This window comes from Pleurodeles waltl, chromosome 3_2 (genome assembly GCF_031143425.1).
Source record: "Pleurodeles waltl isolate 20211129_DDA chromosome 3_2, aPleWal1.hap1.20221129, whole genome shotgun sequence".
In the NCBI taxonomy this organism is placed as follows: Eukaryota; Metazoa; Chordata; class Amphibia; order Caudata; family Salamandridae; genus Pleurodeles; species Pleurodeles waltl.
In genome coordinates, this window is record NC_090441.1 from 204,055,384 (window position 1) to 204,074,761 (window position 19,378).

Here is a 19,378-nt window from a genome sequence, read left to right on the forward strand (position 1 = left end):
CTAGAGAAAAGCGTTGGTCTGCCATAGAGAGGGAGGCCTTTGCTGTGGTCTGGGCTCTGAAGAAGTTGAGACCATACCTGTTTGGCACTCACTTCATTGTTCAGACAGACCACAAACCTCTACTTTGGCTAAAACAAATGAAAGGTGAAAATCCTAAATTGTTGAGGTGGTCCATATCCCTACAGGAAATGGACTATACAGTGGAACATAGACCTGGGAGTAGCCACTCCAATGCAGATGGACTCTCCAGATATTTCCACTTAGACAATGAAGACTCATCAGGTCATGGCTAGTCTTATCGTCCTTCGTTTGGGGGGGGGTTGTGTAGGAAAGTACCATCTTGCCTGGCATGTTACCCCCATTTTTCACTGTATATATGTTGTTTTAGTTATATGTGTCACTGGGACCCTGTTCACCAGGGCCCCAGTGCTCATAAGTGTGCCTGAATGTGTTACCTGTGTAGTGACTAACTGTCTCACTGAGGCTCTGCTAATCAGAACCTCAGTGGTTATGCTCTCTCATTTCTTTCTAAATTGTCACTAACAGGCTAGTGACCAATTTTACCAATTTACATTGGCTTACTGGAACACCCTTATAATTCCCTAGTATATGGTACTGAGGTACTCAGGGTATTGGGGTTCCAGGAGATCCCTATGGGCTGCAGCATTTCTTTTGCCAGCCATAGGGAGCTCTGACAATTCTTACACAGGCCTGCCACTGCAGCCTGAGTGAAATAACGTCCACGTTATTTCACAGCCATTTTACACTGCACTTAAGTAACTTATAAGTCACCTATATGTCTAACCTTTACCTGGTAAAGGTTAGGTGCAAAGTTACTTAGTGTGAGGGCAATCTGTGCCCCCACATTGTTCAGAGCCAATTCCCTGAACTTTGTGAGTGCGGGGACACCATTACACGCGTGCACTACATTTAGGTCACTACCTATATGTAGCTTCACAATGGTAACTCCGAATATGGCCATGTAACATGTCTAAGATCATGGAATTGCCCCCTCTATGCCATCCTGGCATTGTTGGCACAATTCGATGATCCCAGTGGTCTGTAGCACAGACCCTGGTACTGCCAAACTGCCTTTCCTGGGGTTTCACTGCAGCTGCTGCTGCTGCCAACCCCTCAGACAGGTTTCTGCCCTCCTGGGATCAAGCCAGGCTTGTCCCAGGATGGCAGAACAAAGGACTTCCTCTGAGAGAGGGTGTTACACCCTCTCCTTTTGGAAAATGGTGTGAAGGCAGGGGAGGAGTAGCCTCCCCCAGCCTCTGGAAATGCTTTCTTGGGCACAGATGTGCCCAATTCTGCATAAGCCAGTCTACACCGGTTCAGGGACCCCTTAGCCCCTGCTCTGGCGCGAAACTGGACAAAGGAATGGGGAGTGACCACTCTCCTGACCTGCACCTCGCCTGGGAGGTGTCCAGAGCTCCTCCAGTGTGCTCTAGACCTCTGCCATCTTGGAAACAGAGGTGCTGCTGGCACACTGGACTGCTCTGAGTGGCCAGTGCCACCAGGTGACGTCAGAGACTCCTTGTGATAGGCTCCTTCAGGTGTTGCTAGCCTATCCTCTCTCCTAAGTAGCCAAACCCTCTTTTTTGGCTATTTAGGGTCTCTGTCTCTGGGGAAACTTTAGATAACAAATGCAAGAGCTCATCCGAGTTCCTCTGCATCTCTCTCTTCACCTTCTGCCAAGGAATCGACTGCTGACCGCGCTGGAAGCCTGCAACACTGCAACAAAGTAGCAAAGACGACTACTGCAACTCTGTAACGCTGATCCTGCCGCCTTCTCGACTGTTTTCCTGGTGGTGCATGCTGTGGGGGTAGTCTGCCTCCTCTCTGCACTAGAAGCTCCGAAGAAATCTCCCGTGGGTCGACGGAATCTTCCCCCTGCAACCGCAGGCACCAAAAAGCTGCATTACCGGTCCCTTGAGTCTCCTCTCAGCACGACAAGCGAGGTCCCTCGAATCCAGCAATTCTGTCCAAGTGACCACCACAGTCCAGTGACTCTTCAGTCCAAGTTTGGTGGAGGTAAGTCCTTGCCTCACCTCGCTAGACTTCATTGCTGGGAACCGCGACTTTTGCAGCTACTCCGGCCTCCGTGCACTTCCGGCGGAAATCCTTTGTGCACAGTCCAGCCTGGGTCCACGGCACTCTAACCTGCATTGCACGACCTCCTAAGTTGTTCTCCGGTGAAGTGGGACTTCTTTGTGCGACTTCGGGTGAGCACCGTTTCACGCATCCTCGTAGTGCCTGTTTCTGGCACTTCTCCGGGTGCTACCTGCTGCTGAGAGGGCTCCTTGTCTTGCTCGACGTCCCCTCTCTCTCCTGGTCCAATTTGCGACCTCCTGGTCCCTCCAGGGCCACAGCAGCGTCCAAAAACGCTAACCACACGATTTGCAGCTAGCAAGGCTTATTGGCATTCTTTCGGCGGGAAAACACGTCTGCACGACTCTCCACGGCGAGAGGGATCCGTCCACCAAATGGGAAGTCTCTAGCCCTTTTCGTTCCTGCAGAAACCTCAGCTTCTTCTGTCCAGAAGAAGCTTCTTTGCACCCACAGCTGGCATTTCCTGGGCATATGCCCATCTCCGACTTGCTTGTGACTTTTGGACTTGGTCCCCTTGTTCCACAGGTACCCTAGATTGGAAATCTACAGTTGTTGCATTGTTGGTTTGTGTCTTTCCTGCATTATTCCTCTAACACGACTTCTTTGTCTTTTGGGGAACTTTAGTGCACTTTGCACTCACTTTTCAGGGTCTTGGGGAGGGTTATTTTTCTAACTCTCCCTATTTTCTAATAGTCCCAGCGACCCTCTACAAGGTCACATAGGTTTGGCGTCCATTCGTGGTTCGCATTCCACATTTGGAGTATATGGTTTGTGTTGCCCCTATCCCTATGTGTCCCCATTGCATCCTATTGTAACTATACATTGTTTGCACTGTTTTCTAAGACTATACTGCATATTTTTGCTATTGTGTATATATATCTTGTGTATATTTCCTATCCTCTCACTGAGGGTACACTCTAAGATACTTTGGCATATTGTCATAAAAATAAAGTACCTTTATTTTTAGTATAACTGTGTATTGTGTTTTCTTATGATATTGTGCAAGTGACACTTGTGGTACTGTAGTAGCTTCACACGTCTCCTAGTTCAGCCTAAGCTGCTCTGCTTAGCTACCATTATCTATCAGCCTAAGCTGCTAGACACCCTATACACTAATAAGGGATAACTGGGCCTGGTGCAAGGTGCAAGTACCCCTTGGTACTCACTACAAGCCAGTCCAGCCTCCTACAGTAGTTGCCGGTAAGTCCCAGATCGTCCAACAACTGGAGGCAGAGAGATATGTGACGCACCACCTGGTGTTTTGACAGTGCTTTAATCAGCCAGTCGTCGAGATAGGGAAACACTTGTATGCCCGACTGGCGCAGATGAGCCGCCACTGGAGCCAGCATCTTTGTAAATATTCTGGGAGCTGATTTTAAACCAAAAGGAAGGACCAGAAACTGTAGGTGCATACCAGCTACCTTGAACCTGAGGAATTTTCAGTGGTTGCGGTGTATTGGAACATGAAAATACGCATCCTGGAGGTCTAGGGATGCCATAAGTTCTCCGGTATTCAGGAGGCGCAAGATGTCCTGCAATGTCACCATCCTGAGCAACTGTTTTCTCAGAAATTTGTTTAGCAACCATAAGTCCAGAATGGGGCGCCAGTCTCCGGAGGGCTTCTTCACCAGAAAGAAGCGTGAGTAGAACCCCTTGTTCCTGTGAGGGGCATGGACCAGCTCTATTGCTCCCTTGCGTAGCATCACTTGTACTTCCTTGAGGAGTTGGGCTACTCGCGGAGGTGGTGAGCCCGAAGGTGGAACATTCGGTGGTTTCTGAATGAATTCCAGAGTATGTCCTCTGGCTACTACGTCCAACACCCATTTGTCTGATGATACGACCTTCCAACAAAGGAAATGAGAAGTGATGCGACCCCCGACCTTGAATCCCCTGGTAGTGTAGGAAGCTGGTATGGCTAGCTGGTCATTTGTTCCTGGTGGTGTCTCTTCCCCTTGGCGCTGATCTTCCTTTTGCCGGGTGCCGATATGCTGCAGTAGGCAGTAACCGGTAATGTAGTTGATGTTGGCCGTATTGCTGTCTGGGTCCCGACGAAGAGGACTGATACTGGGGTCCATGTTGTTGAAAACCCCCAGGAAAGTAATAATTTCCCCTGCCTCTTGCCCCACGAAAGGGCTGCCTGCGGCACTGCAAGGTACCAAGCGGTCTCGCTGTATCAGTATCCGTCTTTATGGATTGCAGCATGTCGTTCACATGCTTCCCAAATAAACTCTCTCCATCAAACGGCATATCTAGAATGCGGCTCTGGACTTCTAGGCGGAACGAGGTAGACTTGAGCCACCCCTGCCTACGCAAGACCGCTGCTCCTGCGAGTTGGCGGAATCCTGTTAAGGAAATGTCAATGGCGCAGTCAATGATTTCCGCTGCGATCCGCTCTCCCTCTTGAAGTACTTTTCTTGCTTCCACCTTGACATCCCCAGGTAATAAGTCCACGTAAGCTGACATGTCAGCCCACATCTGTCTGTCGTACCTCCCCAGAATGGCTAAGGAGTTGGCTGCCTTCACTGTGATCGCCGCCACCGAGGAGAACTTTTTCCCAATATTATCCAACCTCCTTCCATCCTTGTCAGGAGGCGCTGCGATAGGTGCCGAAGGGTTCTTTGATCTGCGTTGTGCAGCCTGGGATATTACTGAGTCTGGCTTTGGCTGCGATATTAAACAGGCTGGAGTGTTGTCCGGGGCCTTGTATTTCTTCTCCAGCTTCGGCATCTGTGAAGGCACTGTGGCTGGGTTCTTCATAGCCTTCAATCCCCCTTGTCATAGGAAGTCCACTATTGGTATTGCCCATATAGATTTCCTTGATGGCTCCTTGAAATCGTATAAGAAACAATCTGTTTCTTGGGAAACAATAGGTAATTCAAACCTCTTGGCCGCTCTCTCCATTAAATTGTGGAAACCCCCAATGTCCTCCGGGGGCGAGTCAACTGGTGCTGCTGGCGGAGGAGACGGCGTAGGAATGAGGTAGTCATCCCACTCACTAGGGGCTGCTTCAGAAATTTCTCCTTCCTCTCTCTCTTCATCTGATGAGATGTGTTGCTCCTGTGGCGGTGGCAAGAATGGGACACTTCTTTGTGGCGTTCCTAGAGGGCTAGTAAACGGGGCTTGTATAGGTGTCTGTGGACCGTACGGTCTAAATGGGGTTGCCGGCGTTGATGGTGGAAATCGTCTATAGTAGTTCTTAAGCAGATTTGACACTAGAGACTTGGGCATGGGAAACGACGGTTCCGGCTCACCCGTCGGGTATGAAAAGCCCTCTTGATACATTGTTGAAGAATAGTAGAGCTGCTGTTCTTCTTCCTCCTCCTCATCTAAGTCTTGGCACTTTACGTGCAGCTGAGATGGGCTACTGGCTGCACCGAACATTCCTTCATCCTGGGAATAGTTGTCGTCATCGTCATCTAATAGATGCTGCGGTGGATATGGCAGGACTTTACTTGGAGATGTATGGCTTGGAAGGGTTGAAGATGTCCTTTCTCCCATGGAGATAAAAGAAAGAGGGAGAAATCTTGAGGACTCCTGCTGTGCCTCCAAGTCTCCGGAAGAGGGTATGATAGCCAGCGGTTGAGTGGACAGAACCTCCATCCCTGCTGCTGACATTTCAGTATCTGTCGTCGACGGTTCTCTCATCGACGGTGTTGCCGAAAGGACTCTCGTCGACGGTTGCGCCATCGACTGATCTGTCGTCGACGATGGTGGCCCCGTCGACAGGACCCTCGTCGACGGTTGTCACGTCGACGGTACAAGTGTGCTCGTCGACGTTGTCTTTGTCTTTCTCGACGACAGATGCTTCGTCGACAGTAATGCTGCCGCCGACGGATAAACTACCTCTGCTCCTTGCCCGTTATGATCATCGTCGACGACAGTGGTGACAATGTCATAATCATTGGCGATACAGCCGTCGTAAACGTGGATGTCATAGTCGTCGCTGTGACCGTCGACGGTGTCGTCGATGGACGTTTTTTGGTAGTATCAGGGGTAGGCCTTACCGGATCACTCGTCGGCGACAGTGACAGAGAGGCACTTTTTACGGATGCCTTTTTTGCTGCAGGTGTTGTAGGCTCTGAACTAACCTTTTTCAAGAATTTTGCCTGGTGTTCTGAGCTGGCAGTGGAAGGCTCCTGGTGCCCCTGCTTTTCCATAGACTTATGCTTTATCTTTTTTACCATCTTCCTTGGTGGTTCCTCAGACAGTTCTTTTGTATCTCCATGACGCTTGAGGGAGCGAGATGATGCTTCACTCTCATCTAAGGATGGGTTTTCCATGGCTTTCTGTCTCTGGAGCAACAACAGAAGCCTACCCTCACGGTCCTTGAGGGTTTTCTGATTAAAGGTACGACAGATTTTACAGTCTCTCACCTTGTGGTCAGGATGGAGGCAGTAAATACACTTTTTGTGGGGGTCATTAACGTGAAGTCTCTTCTTCCCACAACTGCCACAATCTCTAAACAGACCTTTCTTAGCCTGCTGAGACATGCTAGAATTGCAAAAGTGAAATTTTCTGAGAGAAAAATTCCTGTCAGAAAAGTATACTGAGCAGAGCTCAGGGAGACTCCCTTCACACAACGTGCGGTAGAAAATCTGAGGGAGAGTGCCTCTGTTGGGAGTATTCTAGAGGGTGTTGACGCCTGATTGGCTGAATTTAAACTTTTGGGTCTTTTTTTGCAAAACGACAGGGATAGACTTTAAAAAAAACCAAGGAGGCCCTTGAGGCCTAGTGTATAAAATGTACTGCTATATGTATTTCAGGTTACTGTGAGGCTCACACCTCGACGACGGAGATGATTCAAGCATGTGAATCTATGAAAGATCCAATACTGGAGAATATTCAGTTCTGAAATGTAAGCACTAGGCCCTCAAGTTTGCCTTGTACCCCAGCCCTAAACAGAACATGACAAATGATTTCTTCATCCAATTAGGTTTTTATATTGACCTTAATGTAGTTGATCAGACATAACCCTTATATGAAGTGGGTGACAGGAACCATAATTTACTACAAAAAAAAGTCCTAATAGCTTCTTAACTCAATTTTCACCTGTTTCTCCCTGAAGAAAGACAACCCAAAAAGGTTGTTTAGGAGCCCTCAAGCACTCTTTTTGTGTCATGATTGTTATTCCTAACGGGGCCTAAAAGATGAAAACTGCCTAAAGGACATCCTGGTTTCCCTTTATTTTTGGGTGCCTTTGGTATGGTAAAAAGTCTGATTATAAGGGTGTTCTTAGGGGGGTTACTACCCTCCCATCTTAACTTGTTGAGCCCTCTGAGCGGCTCATCACAGGTCCTAGGCTTTCATCAGGACTACCCTTATGCTTACACCTCATCCTAGTACTGTAAGTGCTCTCTCATCAATTGATTAATAGTCTTGTGATGTCAGTCAGTGGACACATATATCACAACACCATTTCAGACAGGCCTCCTTGCCTATCCCTAAGGTATTGTTGGCATACTTGCATGTTGTCATCCCTGGCGATGTTTTGGACAATCAGAAGAAACAAAAACATTAATAATTTCATTAGTATAAATGGGGGTTCACTCGGCTACACCTGAGACAGATAGATACATATAAGCAAAGAAAAAAGCTTATTCCACATCTTTAGATAGAGCACGGGCATGGCAACACATTGGTGTATCAGTGAAGCATTGTGAGATAGACTGCAATGTTTGATGCTCAAACGATAATCACTGCACACATCGCGAGAGTGTGCTGACCCATTCAATGTACTTTTATGGTGTCTTAGGACAGTTTTACCCTAAGTGGTGTATACTAGCAGCATATGTAGGTTGGTGGAGGAGCGTCCCTCGTGTCACACTCTGAACGTAAAATAGTTAGCAGAAGTACCTTAAGTAAGAAGCGATTGAAATCTTGTCACTGCAATCTTGAAAATTCAATGGCTTGGTCACTTACCATGCCAAATGTATCACGCCACCATACTAACCATTAGGCCGCCAAATCACCCATGCCAATGACCGGACTGCGAAGAAACCGCTGCTTTCGTCCAGATCAGTCAGAGCTGTATAATCTGAGTTCGGCATGTGGTTATGTATTACGTGTGTAAGGTGACCGCAAGGAACCATGAGAAGTTTAGTTTCCTCACGGTCAAGTTGGTAAATTAAGGGCAACTCCCCTCGTTTGGTTCCCATTCAGATTTCCATGTCCTATATAGCTACAGTTTGCTATTTTGTTTCTACTATATTTTTATTATGTAGGTTTTCTTAGGGATTTTTCTTTTCAGGAAAAACATAGGGATGGGCGTGTTTAACCCCTTCGCTGCCAGGCCTTTTCCCCCTCCTGTGCCGAGCCTTTTTTTGGCTATTTGGGGCAGTTCGCGCTTAGGTCCTCATAACTTTTTGTTCACATAAGCTACCCACGCCAAATTTGCGTCCTTCTTTTCCAACATCCTAGGGATTCTAGAAGTACCCAGACTTTGTGGGTCCCCCTGAAGGAGACCAAGAAATTAGCCAAAATACAGTGACAATTTTGTTTTTTTCAAATAAATGGGAAAAAAGGGCTGCAGAAGGCAGCTTGTGGTTTTTTCCCTGAAAATGGCATCAACAAAGGGTTTGCGGTGGCAAGATCACCATCTTCCCAGCTTTCAGGAACAGGCAGACTTGAATTTGAAAACCCCATTTTTCAATACAATTTTGACATTTTACTGGGACATACCCCATTTTTACTATTTTTTGTGCTTTCAGCCTCCTTCCAGTTAGTGACAGAAATGGGTGAGAAACCAATGCTGGATCCCAGAAAGCTAAACATTTCTGAAAAGTAGACAACATTTTGAATTCAAAAAGGGGTAATTTGTATAGATCCTACAAGTGTTTCCTACAGAAAATAACAGCTGAAATAAATAAATATCGAAATTGAGGTGAAAAAAACAGCCATTTTTCTCCACGTTTTACTCTGTAACTTTTTCCTGCAATGTCAGATGTTTGAAAGCAATATACCATTATGTCAGCTGGACTCTTTTGGTTGCAGGGGTTTATAGGGCTTGTAGGTTCATCAAGAACTCTAGGTACCCAGAGCCATTAAATTAGCTGCACCTTGCAATGGGTTTTATTCTATACCGTGTATACAGCAATTCATTTGCTGAAATATAAAAAGTGAAAAATACAGTAGGTATCAAGAAAACCTTTGTATTTCCAAAATGGCCACAAGATAAGGTGATGAGAAGCAGTGGTTATTTGCACATTTCTGAATTCCGGGGTGCCCATACTAGCATGTGAATTACAGGGCATTTCTCAAATAGACGTCCTTTTTACACACTGCCTTACATTTGGAAGGAAAAGATGTAGCGAAAGACAAGGGGCAATAACACTTGTTTTGCTATTCTGTGTTCCCCCAAATCTCCCGATAAAAATGGTACCTTACTTGTGTGGGTAGGCCTAGAGCCCACGAAAAGAAATGGCTCAAAACACAACGTGGACACATCACATTTTTTCCACAGAAAACAGAGGTGTTTTTTGCAAAGTGCCTACCTGTGGATTTTGGCTTCTAGCTCAGTCGGCACCTGGGGAAACCTAGCAAATCAGCGCATTTTTGAAAACTAGACACCTAGCGAAATCCAAGATGGGGTGACTTGTGGGGATCTGACCAGTTCTGTTACCCAGAATCCTTTGCAAACCTCAAAATTTGACACCAAAAAAACTTTTTCCTCTCATTTCAGTGACAGAAAGTTCTGGGATCTGAGAGGAGCGACAAATTTCCTTGCACCCAGCGTTCCCCAAGTCTCCCGATAAAAATGGTACCTCACTTGTGTGGGTAGGCCTAGCGCCCACAAAAGGAAATGGCCCAAAACACAACATGGACACATCACATTTTTTCACAGAATACAGAAGTTTTTTTTTACAAAGTGCCTACCTGTGGATTTTGGCCTCTAGCTGAGCCGGCACCTGGGGAAACTTAGCAAACCAGCACATTTTTTAAAATTAGACACCTAGGGGAATCCAAGATGGGGTGACTTGTGGGTCTCTGACCAGGTTCTGTTACAGAGAATCCTTTGCAAACCTCAAAATTTGACCAAAAAAACACTTTTTCCTCTCATTTCGGTGACAGAAAGTTCTGGAATCAGAGAGGAGCCACAAATTTCCTTCCACCCAGCGTTCCCCCAAGTCTCCTGATAAAAATGGTACCTCACTTGTGTGGGTAGGCCTAGCGCCCTCAAATTTAGCTAAAAAAAGAAATCACATTTTCCCACATTTCTGTGTGGGATCACCGCACTGGGACACATTTCATACCACCCAATGTTCCCCTCAGTCTCCCGGTAAAAATGATACCTCTTTTGTGTAGGTGGGCCAAGTGCTTGTGAAAGGGAAGAGACAAAAACATGTCGATATTGAGGGGGAACAAAGGGGGTCCAAAAGGGCAGTTAGCAAAAAAACATTTTTAGGCTGACAAGTGCAGCAGAATTTTTATCGTTATAGATGAGACAATGCTGGGTGGTAGGAATTTTGTGGATTCCTGCAGATTCCAGAAGGTTCCATCACAAAAACGTGGGAAAAATGTGTGATTTCCAGCAAAGTTGGAGGTTTGCAGGGGATTCTGGGTACAAAATGGTGCGGGGTGCACGTGAAACACACCACCCTGGAATCACCCAGATGTTTAGTTTTCATATGTGTCTAGGTCTTGTGGATTTTTCTACATGGCAATGTCCCAAAGTCCATAAAGTGCAGCCCTCACCATTCCAAGTGGGACGATTTTGAGAGTAAGCCAAGTTCTCATGGCCCAAATGTAAAACTAAAACCCAAAATAATCAAATGTCTTCTTGCTTGCTGTGGGATAAGATGTTTTAGAGCGCGGGGGAGAGCTGAAAGACTGTTACCCCCTTCAGTTGAGGTGGGGGCATAACCAGGCCCATACTGGTTGGTAGCCACCACCCAAATATTTTTAGTTTTTTTTAAATTCCCTGGCATCTAGTAAACTTTCTGCCCCCCCCCCCCACTGGTGTGGATCAGGGGTAATTGACCCATCTGCCCACTAATGGGCAGAACAACTTTGGCCCCATTTATATGGGGTGGGGGTATGGCCATACCCCCACCCTCTTATTTTTGGAAAAAAAACCTCCCTGGACTCTGGTGGGCTTTCTGCCCCCCTTGGGGCAGATGGGCCTTCCAAAAATAGGCCCATCTGCCCCCAATGGGGGTCAGATATGGCCAACAGTAATGTGCTCCCATGGGGAGCGACCCTTACCCAAGGGGCTGCCTCCCTAAAGAAAACACACGCATACACACACACCAATCCCTGGTGCCTAAGTGGTTTCTGCCCCCATAGGGGCAGATTGGCCTAACACAAATTGGTCGATCTGCCCCCAAGGGGGGCAGAAATGGTCTAAATACAATTTGCCCCCCAGGGGAGCGACCCTTGCCTAATGGGTCGCTCCCCATCTCTAAAAAAACAAAAAAAACAAAAATTTGCCCTGGCGCCTAGAGGTTTCTGCCCCCCCCCCCGGGGGCAGATCAGCCTAATAACAATAGGCCGATCTGCCCGGGGAGGCAGAAATGGCCTAAAATAACCCCCCCCCCGGGGAGCGATCCTTGCCTACGGGGTCACTCCCCTTGCGTGACATTGGCACAAAAAAAAGATCCCCAGTGCCTAGTTGTTCCTGCCCCCCTTGGGCGGCAGATTGACCTAAAATCGGCCGATCTGCCCCAGGAAATGGTCTAAATACAATTTGCCCCCAAGGGGAGCGACCCTTGCCTAATGGGTCGCTCCCCATCTCTAAAAAAACAAACAAAAAAAAAACACAAAATAAAAATGAGCCCTGGCGCCTAGAGGTTTCTGCCCCCGCAGATCGGCCTAATAACAATCGGCCGCTCTTCCCCAAAAGGAGGCAGAAATGGCCTAAATACAATTTTCCCGTCCAGGGGAGCGACCCTTGCCTAAGGGGCCGCTCACCATCTGTAAAACAACAACAACAAAAAAATCCCTGGTGCCTATTGGTTTCTGCCCCCCTAGGGGGCAGATCGGCCTAATTAAAATAGTCTGATCTGCCCCCCAGGGGGCGCAGAAATGGCCTAAAATAAATTTGTCCCCCAGGGGAACGACCCTTGCCTAAGGGGTCGCTCACCTTGCGTGAAATTCCCGAAGAAAATAAAAAACTCCCTGGTGTCTAGTGGTTTCTGTCCCCCTTGGGGGCAGATTGGCCTCATAAAAATAGGCCAATCTGCCCCCAAGGGGGGCAGAAATGGCCTAAATATAATTTGCCCCCTAGGGGAGCGACCCTTGCCTAAGGGGTCGCTCCCCACCTCTAAAAAAACAAAAACAAAACAAAAAAAATGATCCCTGGTGCCTAGAGGTTTCTGCCTTAAAACAAAAATGCCCCCCCTGGGAGCGACCCTTGCCCAAGGGGTTGCTCCCTTATGCCAATTTCCTAATAAAAAATAAATCCCTGGTGTCTAGTGGGCGTTTTAGCAGCCGGCTTGCTTGCAATCCGGCTGCTAAAACGCTCAGAGAGACTTCAAAGGGAAGGAAATTAATTTCCTTCCCTTTGAAGCCTCTCCGGCCTCCTCCACGTGATCGGAAGAGGAATGCTTTGCATGTCTCTTCCGATCACGCTGGAAGCTGAGCTTCCAGCGCAATGGGAGGAGGCCTCTGTGATGGTCAGCGTGCGATCGCACGCTGACGTCACAGGGGGGTGGAGGGGGTCGGGAGTGGAAGGGGAAGGGTTTCCCCTTACATCCACGACCGGGGGGTGTGGGTGGGTGGCCCATGGGGGGAGCGCAAGGCACCCAGGAACCGGTGCCTTGGATGAGATCACCTTGTCCAAGGCACCCAACCGGTTAAAGAAGAAGTACTAGAGAAAGACTGGATATGTAGCGTCTGTCCAATGACAAAAGTTACCAAGTGTGCGGATTGGGAGACCAACCGCCAACTCAGGCAATTCACCAATTGCACCACCTCCCGCGTCGTCTACATCCTTCTCTGTCCATGCAACCTACCCTAAAGTTGGATGACGAGTCGCAAAATCAAACCAAAATATGCTAACACAGAACTTATGATGCAGTCCCAGCACGACCAAAATGTCAACGCGTTACACTGAAAAGTGTCACAAATTGACTGACTTCAACTGGATAGCATCAGAACACCTAACAAACACTAACTCTGAAAGAACCCTGCTCTTGAGGGAACAACAATGGGTTTTCAGACTTTCAGTACTGAATGACAATATCCCATGGGGACAGTTCACTCAGTAATCACGCATCCTTTCAGCCATTCTCTAGTACTGGTATCCATGGTCAGTTTTTTATTACCTGCTTTTAATATTTGATTTCATCACTTATTTTTGATCATGTGGTATTTTGACTCTATTCAGAAACTGTGTGCGTTTCTGTCTATAATCATATATTGGAACATATTATCCCACACAAATATTTCACCAAGCACTTGTTTAAATATAACAATTAGGAGGTTGCATGGATCAGGAAGCAGTGCCACTGTCAGTAGCCAACTTTTTCAGATAGGCTCCTGTCTTCCTCTGTCAAGGCCCTGAGGCATGGGAGATAAGTCAGGTGTGTTTAATTACAAGATGCAGCTGTCAGAAGGAAGAGTATTTAACCTCTGCGGTGCAGTGGACTTAACAGTTACGTCCTGCACCTGGCCCACACCCCCAGGTAGGGATGGCAGCAGAATCGCTTTAGTTGCAACCCCGCCACTGCCCCCGTGACATCTTATGACGTCAGTGCGCAATTGCGCACTGGCCTCATCAGAGGTCGCCCCCATCACATTGGAAGCATGGCTTAAAGCATGACTGAGGAGAAACTGATTAGTTCCTCCTCGGGTTGGGGAAAGGGGGGGGGGTCAGAGAGCCATCGGAGGAAAGGAAAGGCTTAGGCAGGGGTCGCTCCCCAAGTGGGGTTTTTTTTTTAGGCCATTTCTGCCCCTCTTCAGAGCAGATCGGCCTATTTTTATTAGGCCAACTTTCCCCCCAAGGGGGGCAGTAACCACTAGACACTAGGGATTGATTTAATTTGTTTGTTCACATTTTACATAAAGGGAGTGACCCCTTAGGCAAGGGTCTCTCCCTAGGGGAGAAGGTGTGGGGGGCAGGATATCATATAAGGTCATCCGCCTACTTTTATTAGGCCAATCTGCCCCTAAGGGGGAGAGAAACCACTAGACACCAGGATTTAAAAAACAATTATTTTACATAATGGGACCAGCCACTTGGGCAAAGGTCGCTCCCTATGGAGGCATCATATTTTAGGCCAGTTCTACCCCACTTGGGGGCAGATCGGCCTATTTCTATTAGGCCCATCTGGCCCCAAGGGGCAGCAGAAACCACTTAGGCACCAGGGATTGTGTGTGTTTTGTTTGGGGGGAGTGGCACATTTGCCCACAAACTCAGTGTTGTAGAAAGATCTTTACTCTTTCTCAGTGCAATGTGTCAGCCGGTGACAGCTGATATTTCCCTGGGTCAGTACTAAGGCATACGTTTCAGAAGTTCCTTAAAAACAACTCACAGTTTGATGAAAGCTTAAAATAGGGCTGGCTGCAGTCCAGAAAGGACAACATAAAGATTGCAAAGTAACCAATTTAAGGCCAAACATAGGTTAGAACAGAGCTCTTCTCATGGACTCCAAAACATGATGTGGGTAGAAATCTGAGCTAATGGGGCATCTAGGGAAAGTTGGAAAGTTCAGCACTTCCGCCTCCGTGGATGTGATTTGGGTTGTTTCTAATGAAGTGGATGTGCTACAAAACAGTGGTGTTGAGGTCTGTGGCCATTTAAGGTTACCAGGGATTCCCAGCCTGATAAAAGGGAATCATTCAAGCATGTGAATATATAAAAAATCTAATGCGGGACGTTGATCCAATTGTGGAGTAATGGCAGATTTAATGGGGTAGAAATGGCCCTAAAGAAAGAATAAAATGTATGACAGAAACATATTCCTTACGTAGTGCATGCATCAGTCTATAAAGTGTATAAGAGGTTTCTTAAGGGACATGATGCCAGGGATAACAAACCTTCATAGACCGAATGCATCAAAGGCGTAAGAGACCTGACATTTTTAACATTTGATTTGGCACATACGTACATACCTGCAAAGTTTAGAATATCGCCTCCTGCCGTCAACACACCTGCAGACCAGAAAATAGAGTTAGTTGTATTCTCTTCCTACTGAAAACAACCAGCAAGAATGCATGATGTTCGAGGGAACAACAATACTTAAGATTTTATATCTGTGGGAACAATATAACGGAAGTAATTTTGTCTTCCTATTATTTCACATAACAGTTCACTACCATCTTAAGTATTTTTCTTTAAGACTCAAAAATAGTAGAGGTTAAAACAAGAAGCACAAGACTGTTACAAGTCATTTCCTCCACTGCGTGTGACCAGCCACAACCCAGTGGCACCAGCCAGACTGTACTCATACTGGGATAAGTGAGCGTGATCCTCAAGAGAATGATCCACATAGAGAACAAACAGGACCACATGACATGTGTCTATCCAATACAAACATTTGATACAACATTACCATTAGGAGACAAGTACTTAGTTAAGTTCCACTGATAACTAAATTGGGGGATACCAGGGCATACAGCTGTCTGTGACCTTTAATTCTAGTTATCTTCCAGAGGAATCATCAAACACTAAATAGTCCCAACTAGGTGCAGGGATCCCACAGTGCACATATACATACATACATGTAATAATGTAGTACTTTACATATATATCTGCATCTTAAAAAAAGGCCAACAATTGCCAGATTACAATTAACTTTAATTTTAAAAAGAATCCAATTACATAGAATATGTCATTGATAAAAAATGGCTATAGAAAATCTTTCACAAACCATTTTTTATAAGGAAAAAGAAAGGCAATATGAGACAGTGTTAGCCTATAGGCTGGCAATCAAAGAATAGTAGAGAAATCTGGCACTGTGCCTTTAGGAACTTCCCAGTACACCCCGTATCGCATCATGCCTCACAAGTGACAGGCCAGTTCATTTTTCTGGTTTCTGCAACCGGATCATGTAGCACTGACCTCTGCCTTTTTTGGCAAAAGGAAGCCACCGGAAAATCGTTGTAAATTCTTTTCTTTTGAAAGCCATTTGACAAAATAGTTTATTTTCCTGTCAAAAATGTCTTCACTTTTTGTGAAGTGCCCTTCCTGTGAGAAGAAAAATGCTCAGACAGACCCTCATTCTGCCTGTATCGTTTCCCTTCCGGAGTCTAATCATCCTGAGACTTGTAGTCACTATCAGAAGTTCTCCAAGCGTATTTTAAAGGACAGAGAAAAGATCAGACTACATTGTCTCCGAGAGAGAAGGCAAGTTGCTACTACTTGTTTATCAAGAGGCTTTGGAAAAGGTCAGTCTTCTTCCAGAGAGCCCTCCTTTCGCTCCAAGGACTCTTGCAGAGGGAGATCCAGAGATAGACATCATTATCACCACAATAGAACACATTCCCAGTCGACATCAAGAGGTATGACAATGAGAACAGAGCAACCACTGGTGTGCTTGCCGTCAATAGGTACTACATTGAACACACTGCTAAAGGTAGGGTGGAGCCATCAATCGACATCAAAGCATCCTCAGTGTTCACCATCGAGACACACATCAGCTTCAAAGTCACCGCCAACAGTCCTCCACCCATTGATGTCGAAGAAGCAGGTTTTGGAGGTGAAACCAGCAGCAAAGCCACAGTCAACGTCAAGGGACAAACATTTGATTTTGAAAACAGCAGCGAAGCCACTGTTGAGGGAAAAGTATTCAAAGTCAAAGAGCACATAGTCATTACCAACTCACTCAGCTGAATCTAGGCTTTGCTCTACAACTAGGGCCAGATCCCACTCAATTTAAATATCTCTCCATGCTGGCTTCTCACTTTCCACCATGGATCTGTGCCCCATACTTTGGACTCCAAGTACTCTTGTACTTATTTACCATCAAGGGTCACACCTCAACTACACATTCCAGGTACACCATCACCATCTTCTAAGAGTTCTGCATCTCCCCAAATTTCTCCAGGCACAACGTTTTTGTTCCCTATGTGTCCAACAGGGCCAAAAGGCAACCCACAGTTTATAGATTCACCTCATAAGTCCCCACAAAGGTCAAGAAGTCCTCTTCGTCACTGCTCTAGATCTAAAGTGACATTTAGAACCTGATCTGCATCCAGGTCTACAAGGGCAAGCATAAGATCCAGCTTTAGACACAGAAGAAGGAAATCTCCATAGTGGTCTCGGACTACTTGCTCACCAGTTAGAGATTACTCATCTACTCGGACAGATACACCTCCTGCAAGAGTGTCTCCAATAGATGATCTTACATTCAACAATGTGTTAATAATAGGGGAACAAAATTAAATACTGATATCCCTAGTACTACTACTACTACTAATACAACATCATCCTTTGTGGTTTTTGTCACTGTACATCTGAGAACAGCTACATGATCATCGTTTCCCCTGATTTCCTGGTCTATTAGAAACTGCAGTGCAATTTTTCCTTATGCCTGCATCAGTGAAGACTACTCCGTCTCAACTTCTTAAAAAACATAAATGACCTGACCAGGACCCACTGTTTCTCAGATTAGAGTCTCCTACAGATTCCGTCTTTCTAGCATCTGCAAGAAAGTCTCATACTGTTGCTCCTCCTTATTCCATGCCACCAGACAAGGAAAATAAACAAGTAGACGGTCTTGACAAAAAGATGAGGAGAACATTGATATCTACTATACAGGTTGCCAGTGCTTTTGGTTTGTTGAGAAGGTATGATAGTTTACAGAGAATCTCCCAAAAGAAGACAGGCAAGATTTCCAACAGAACTTGAAAAAAGTGACCAGGTGTCAAACCAGATAATAAGTGCAACAGCAGATACATCGGATCTTGATTCTCATGGATACTCTCATGGTATCTGTGCATGTAGATCATCTTGGCTCAGAATATCTGGACTTCATTCAGAGGCTGAACACCAAATTTTTAATCTTCAGTTTTCAGGGAACACTCTTTTTGGGCATCATTCAGATGACGAGATGTCCCCAACAGTTCCTGGGGGAGGTAAGTATTTGTTAGTTTCACAGGTAAGTAAAGCACTTACAGGGTTCAAAGTTGGGTCCAAGGTAGCCCACCGTTGGGGGTTCAGGGCAACCCCAAAGTTACCACACCAGCAGCTCAGGGCCGGTCAGGTGCAAAGGTCAAAGTAGTGCCCAAAACGCATAGGCTTCAATAGAGAAGGGGGTGCCCCAGTTCCAGTCTGCCAGCAGGTAGGTACCCGTGACTTTGGAGGGCAGATCAGGGGGGTTTTGTAGGGCACCGGGGGGGGGACACAAGTCAGCACAAAAAGTACACCCTCAGAGGCACAGGGGCGGCCGGGTGCAGAGTGCAAACAGGTGTCGGGTTTGCAATAGGTTTTAATGGGAGACCCAGGGGTCTCTTCAGCGATGCAGGCAGGCGTGGGGGTGGGCTCCTCGGGGTAGCCACCACCTGGGCAAGGGAGAAGGCCACCTGGGGGTCGCTCCTACACTGGAGGTAGGATCCTTCAGGTCCTGGGGGCTGCGGGTGCAGTGTGTTTCCCAGGCGTTGGGCTCTTTGAAGCAGGCAGTTGCATTCAGGGGGAGCCTCTGGATTCTCTCTGCAGGCGTCGCTGGGAGGGTTCAGGGGGGTCAACTCTGGCTACTCATAGGGTCGCAGTCGCTGGGGAGTCCTCCCTGTAGTGTTGATTCTCCGCAGGTCGAGCCGGGGGCGTCGGGTGTAGAGTGGAAAGTCTCACGCTTCCGGCGGGAAACGTGTGGTCTTTAAAAGTTGCTTTGTGGAACAGGGCCGCTGTCCTCTGGAGTTCTTGGTCCTTTTAGATGCAGGGTAGTCCTCTGAGGCTTCAGAGGTCGCTGGACCCAGGGGGAACGCGTCGCTGTTGCAGTTTTTCTCAAAGTGGGGAGACAGGCCAGTAGGGCTGGGGGCAAAGCAGTTGGTGTCTCCGTCTTCTCTGCAGGGCTTCAGGTCAGCAGTCCTTCTTAGTCTTCAGGTTGCAGGAATCTATCTTGCTTGGTTCTCGGGGCCCCTAAATACTCAATTTAGGGGTGTGTTTAGGTCTGGGGGGTTAGTAGCCAATGGCTACTAGCCCTGAGGTGGCTATACCCTCTTTGTGCCTCCTCCCTGAGGGGGGAGGCACATCCCTAATCCTATTGGGGGAATCCTCCATCTGCAAGATGGAGGATTTTTATAAGTCAGAGTCACCTCAGCTCGGGACACCTTAGGGGTTGTCCTGACTGGCCAGTGACTCCTCCTTCTTTTTCTCAATATCTCCTCC

General features: G+C 47.0%; 1 protein-coding gene across 1 annotated transcript in view; it reads right to left on the reverse strand.

Annotated features, from left to right (window-relative positions):
• ADCY10 (adenylate cyclase 10) overlaps positions 1-19,378 on the reverse strand; it is a 1,855,427-nt gene that overhangs the window by 1,749,664 nt on the left and 86,385 nt on the right. Inside the window, exon 3 of the mRNA XM_069226523.1 lies at positions 15,166-15,204. Coding sequence (XP_069082624.1) covers positions 15,166-15,204 — 39 coding nt within the window. The remainder of the gene's footprint in view (positions 1-15,165; positions 15,205-19,378) is intronic.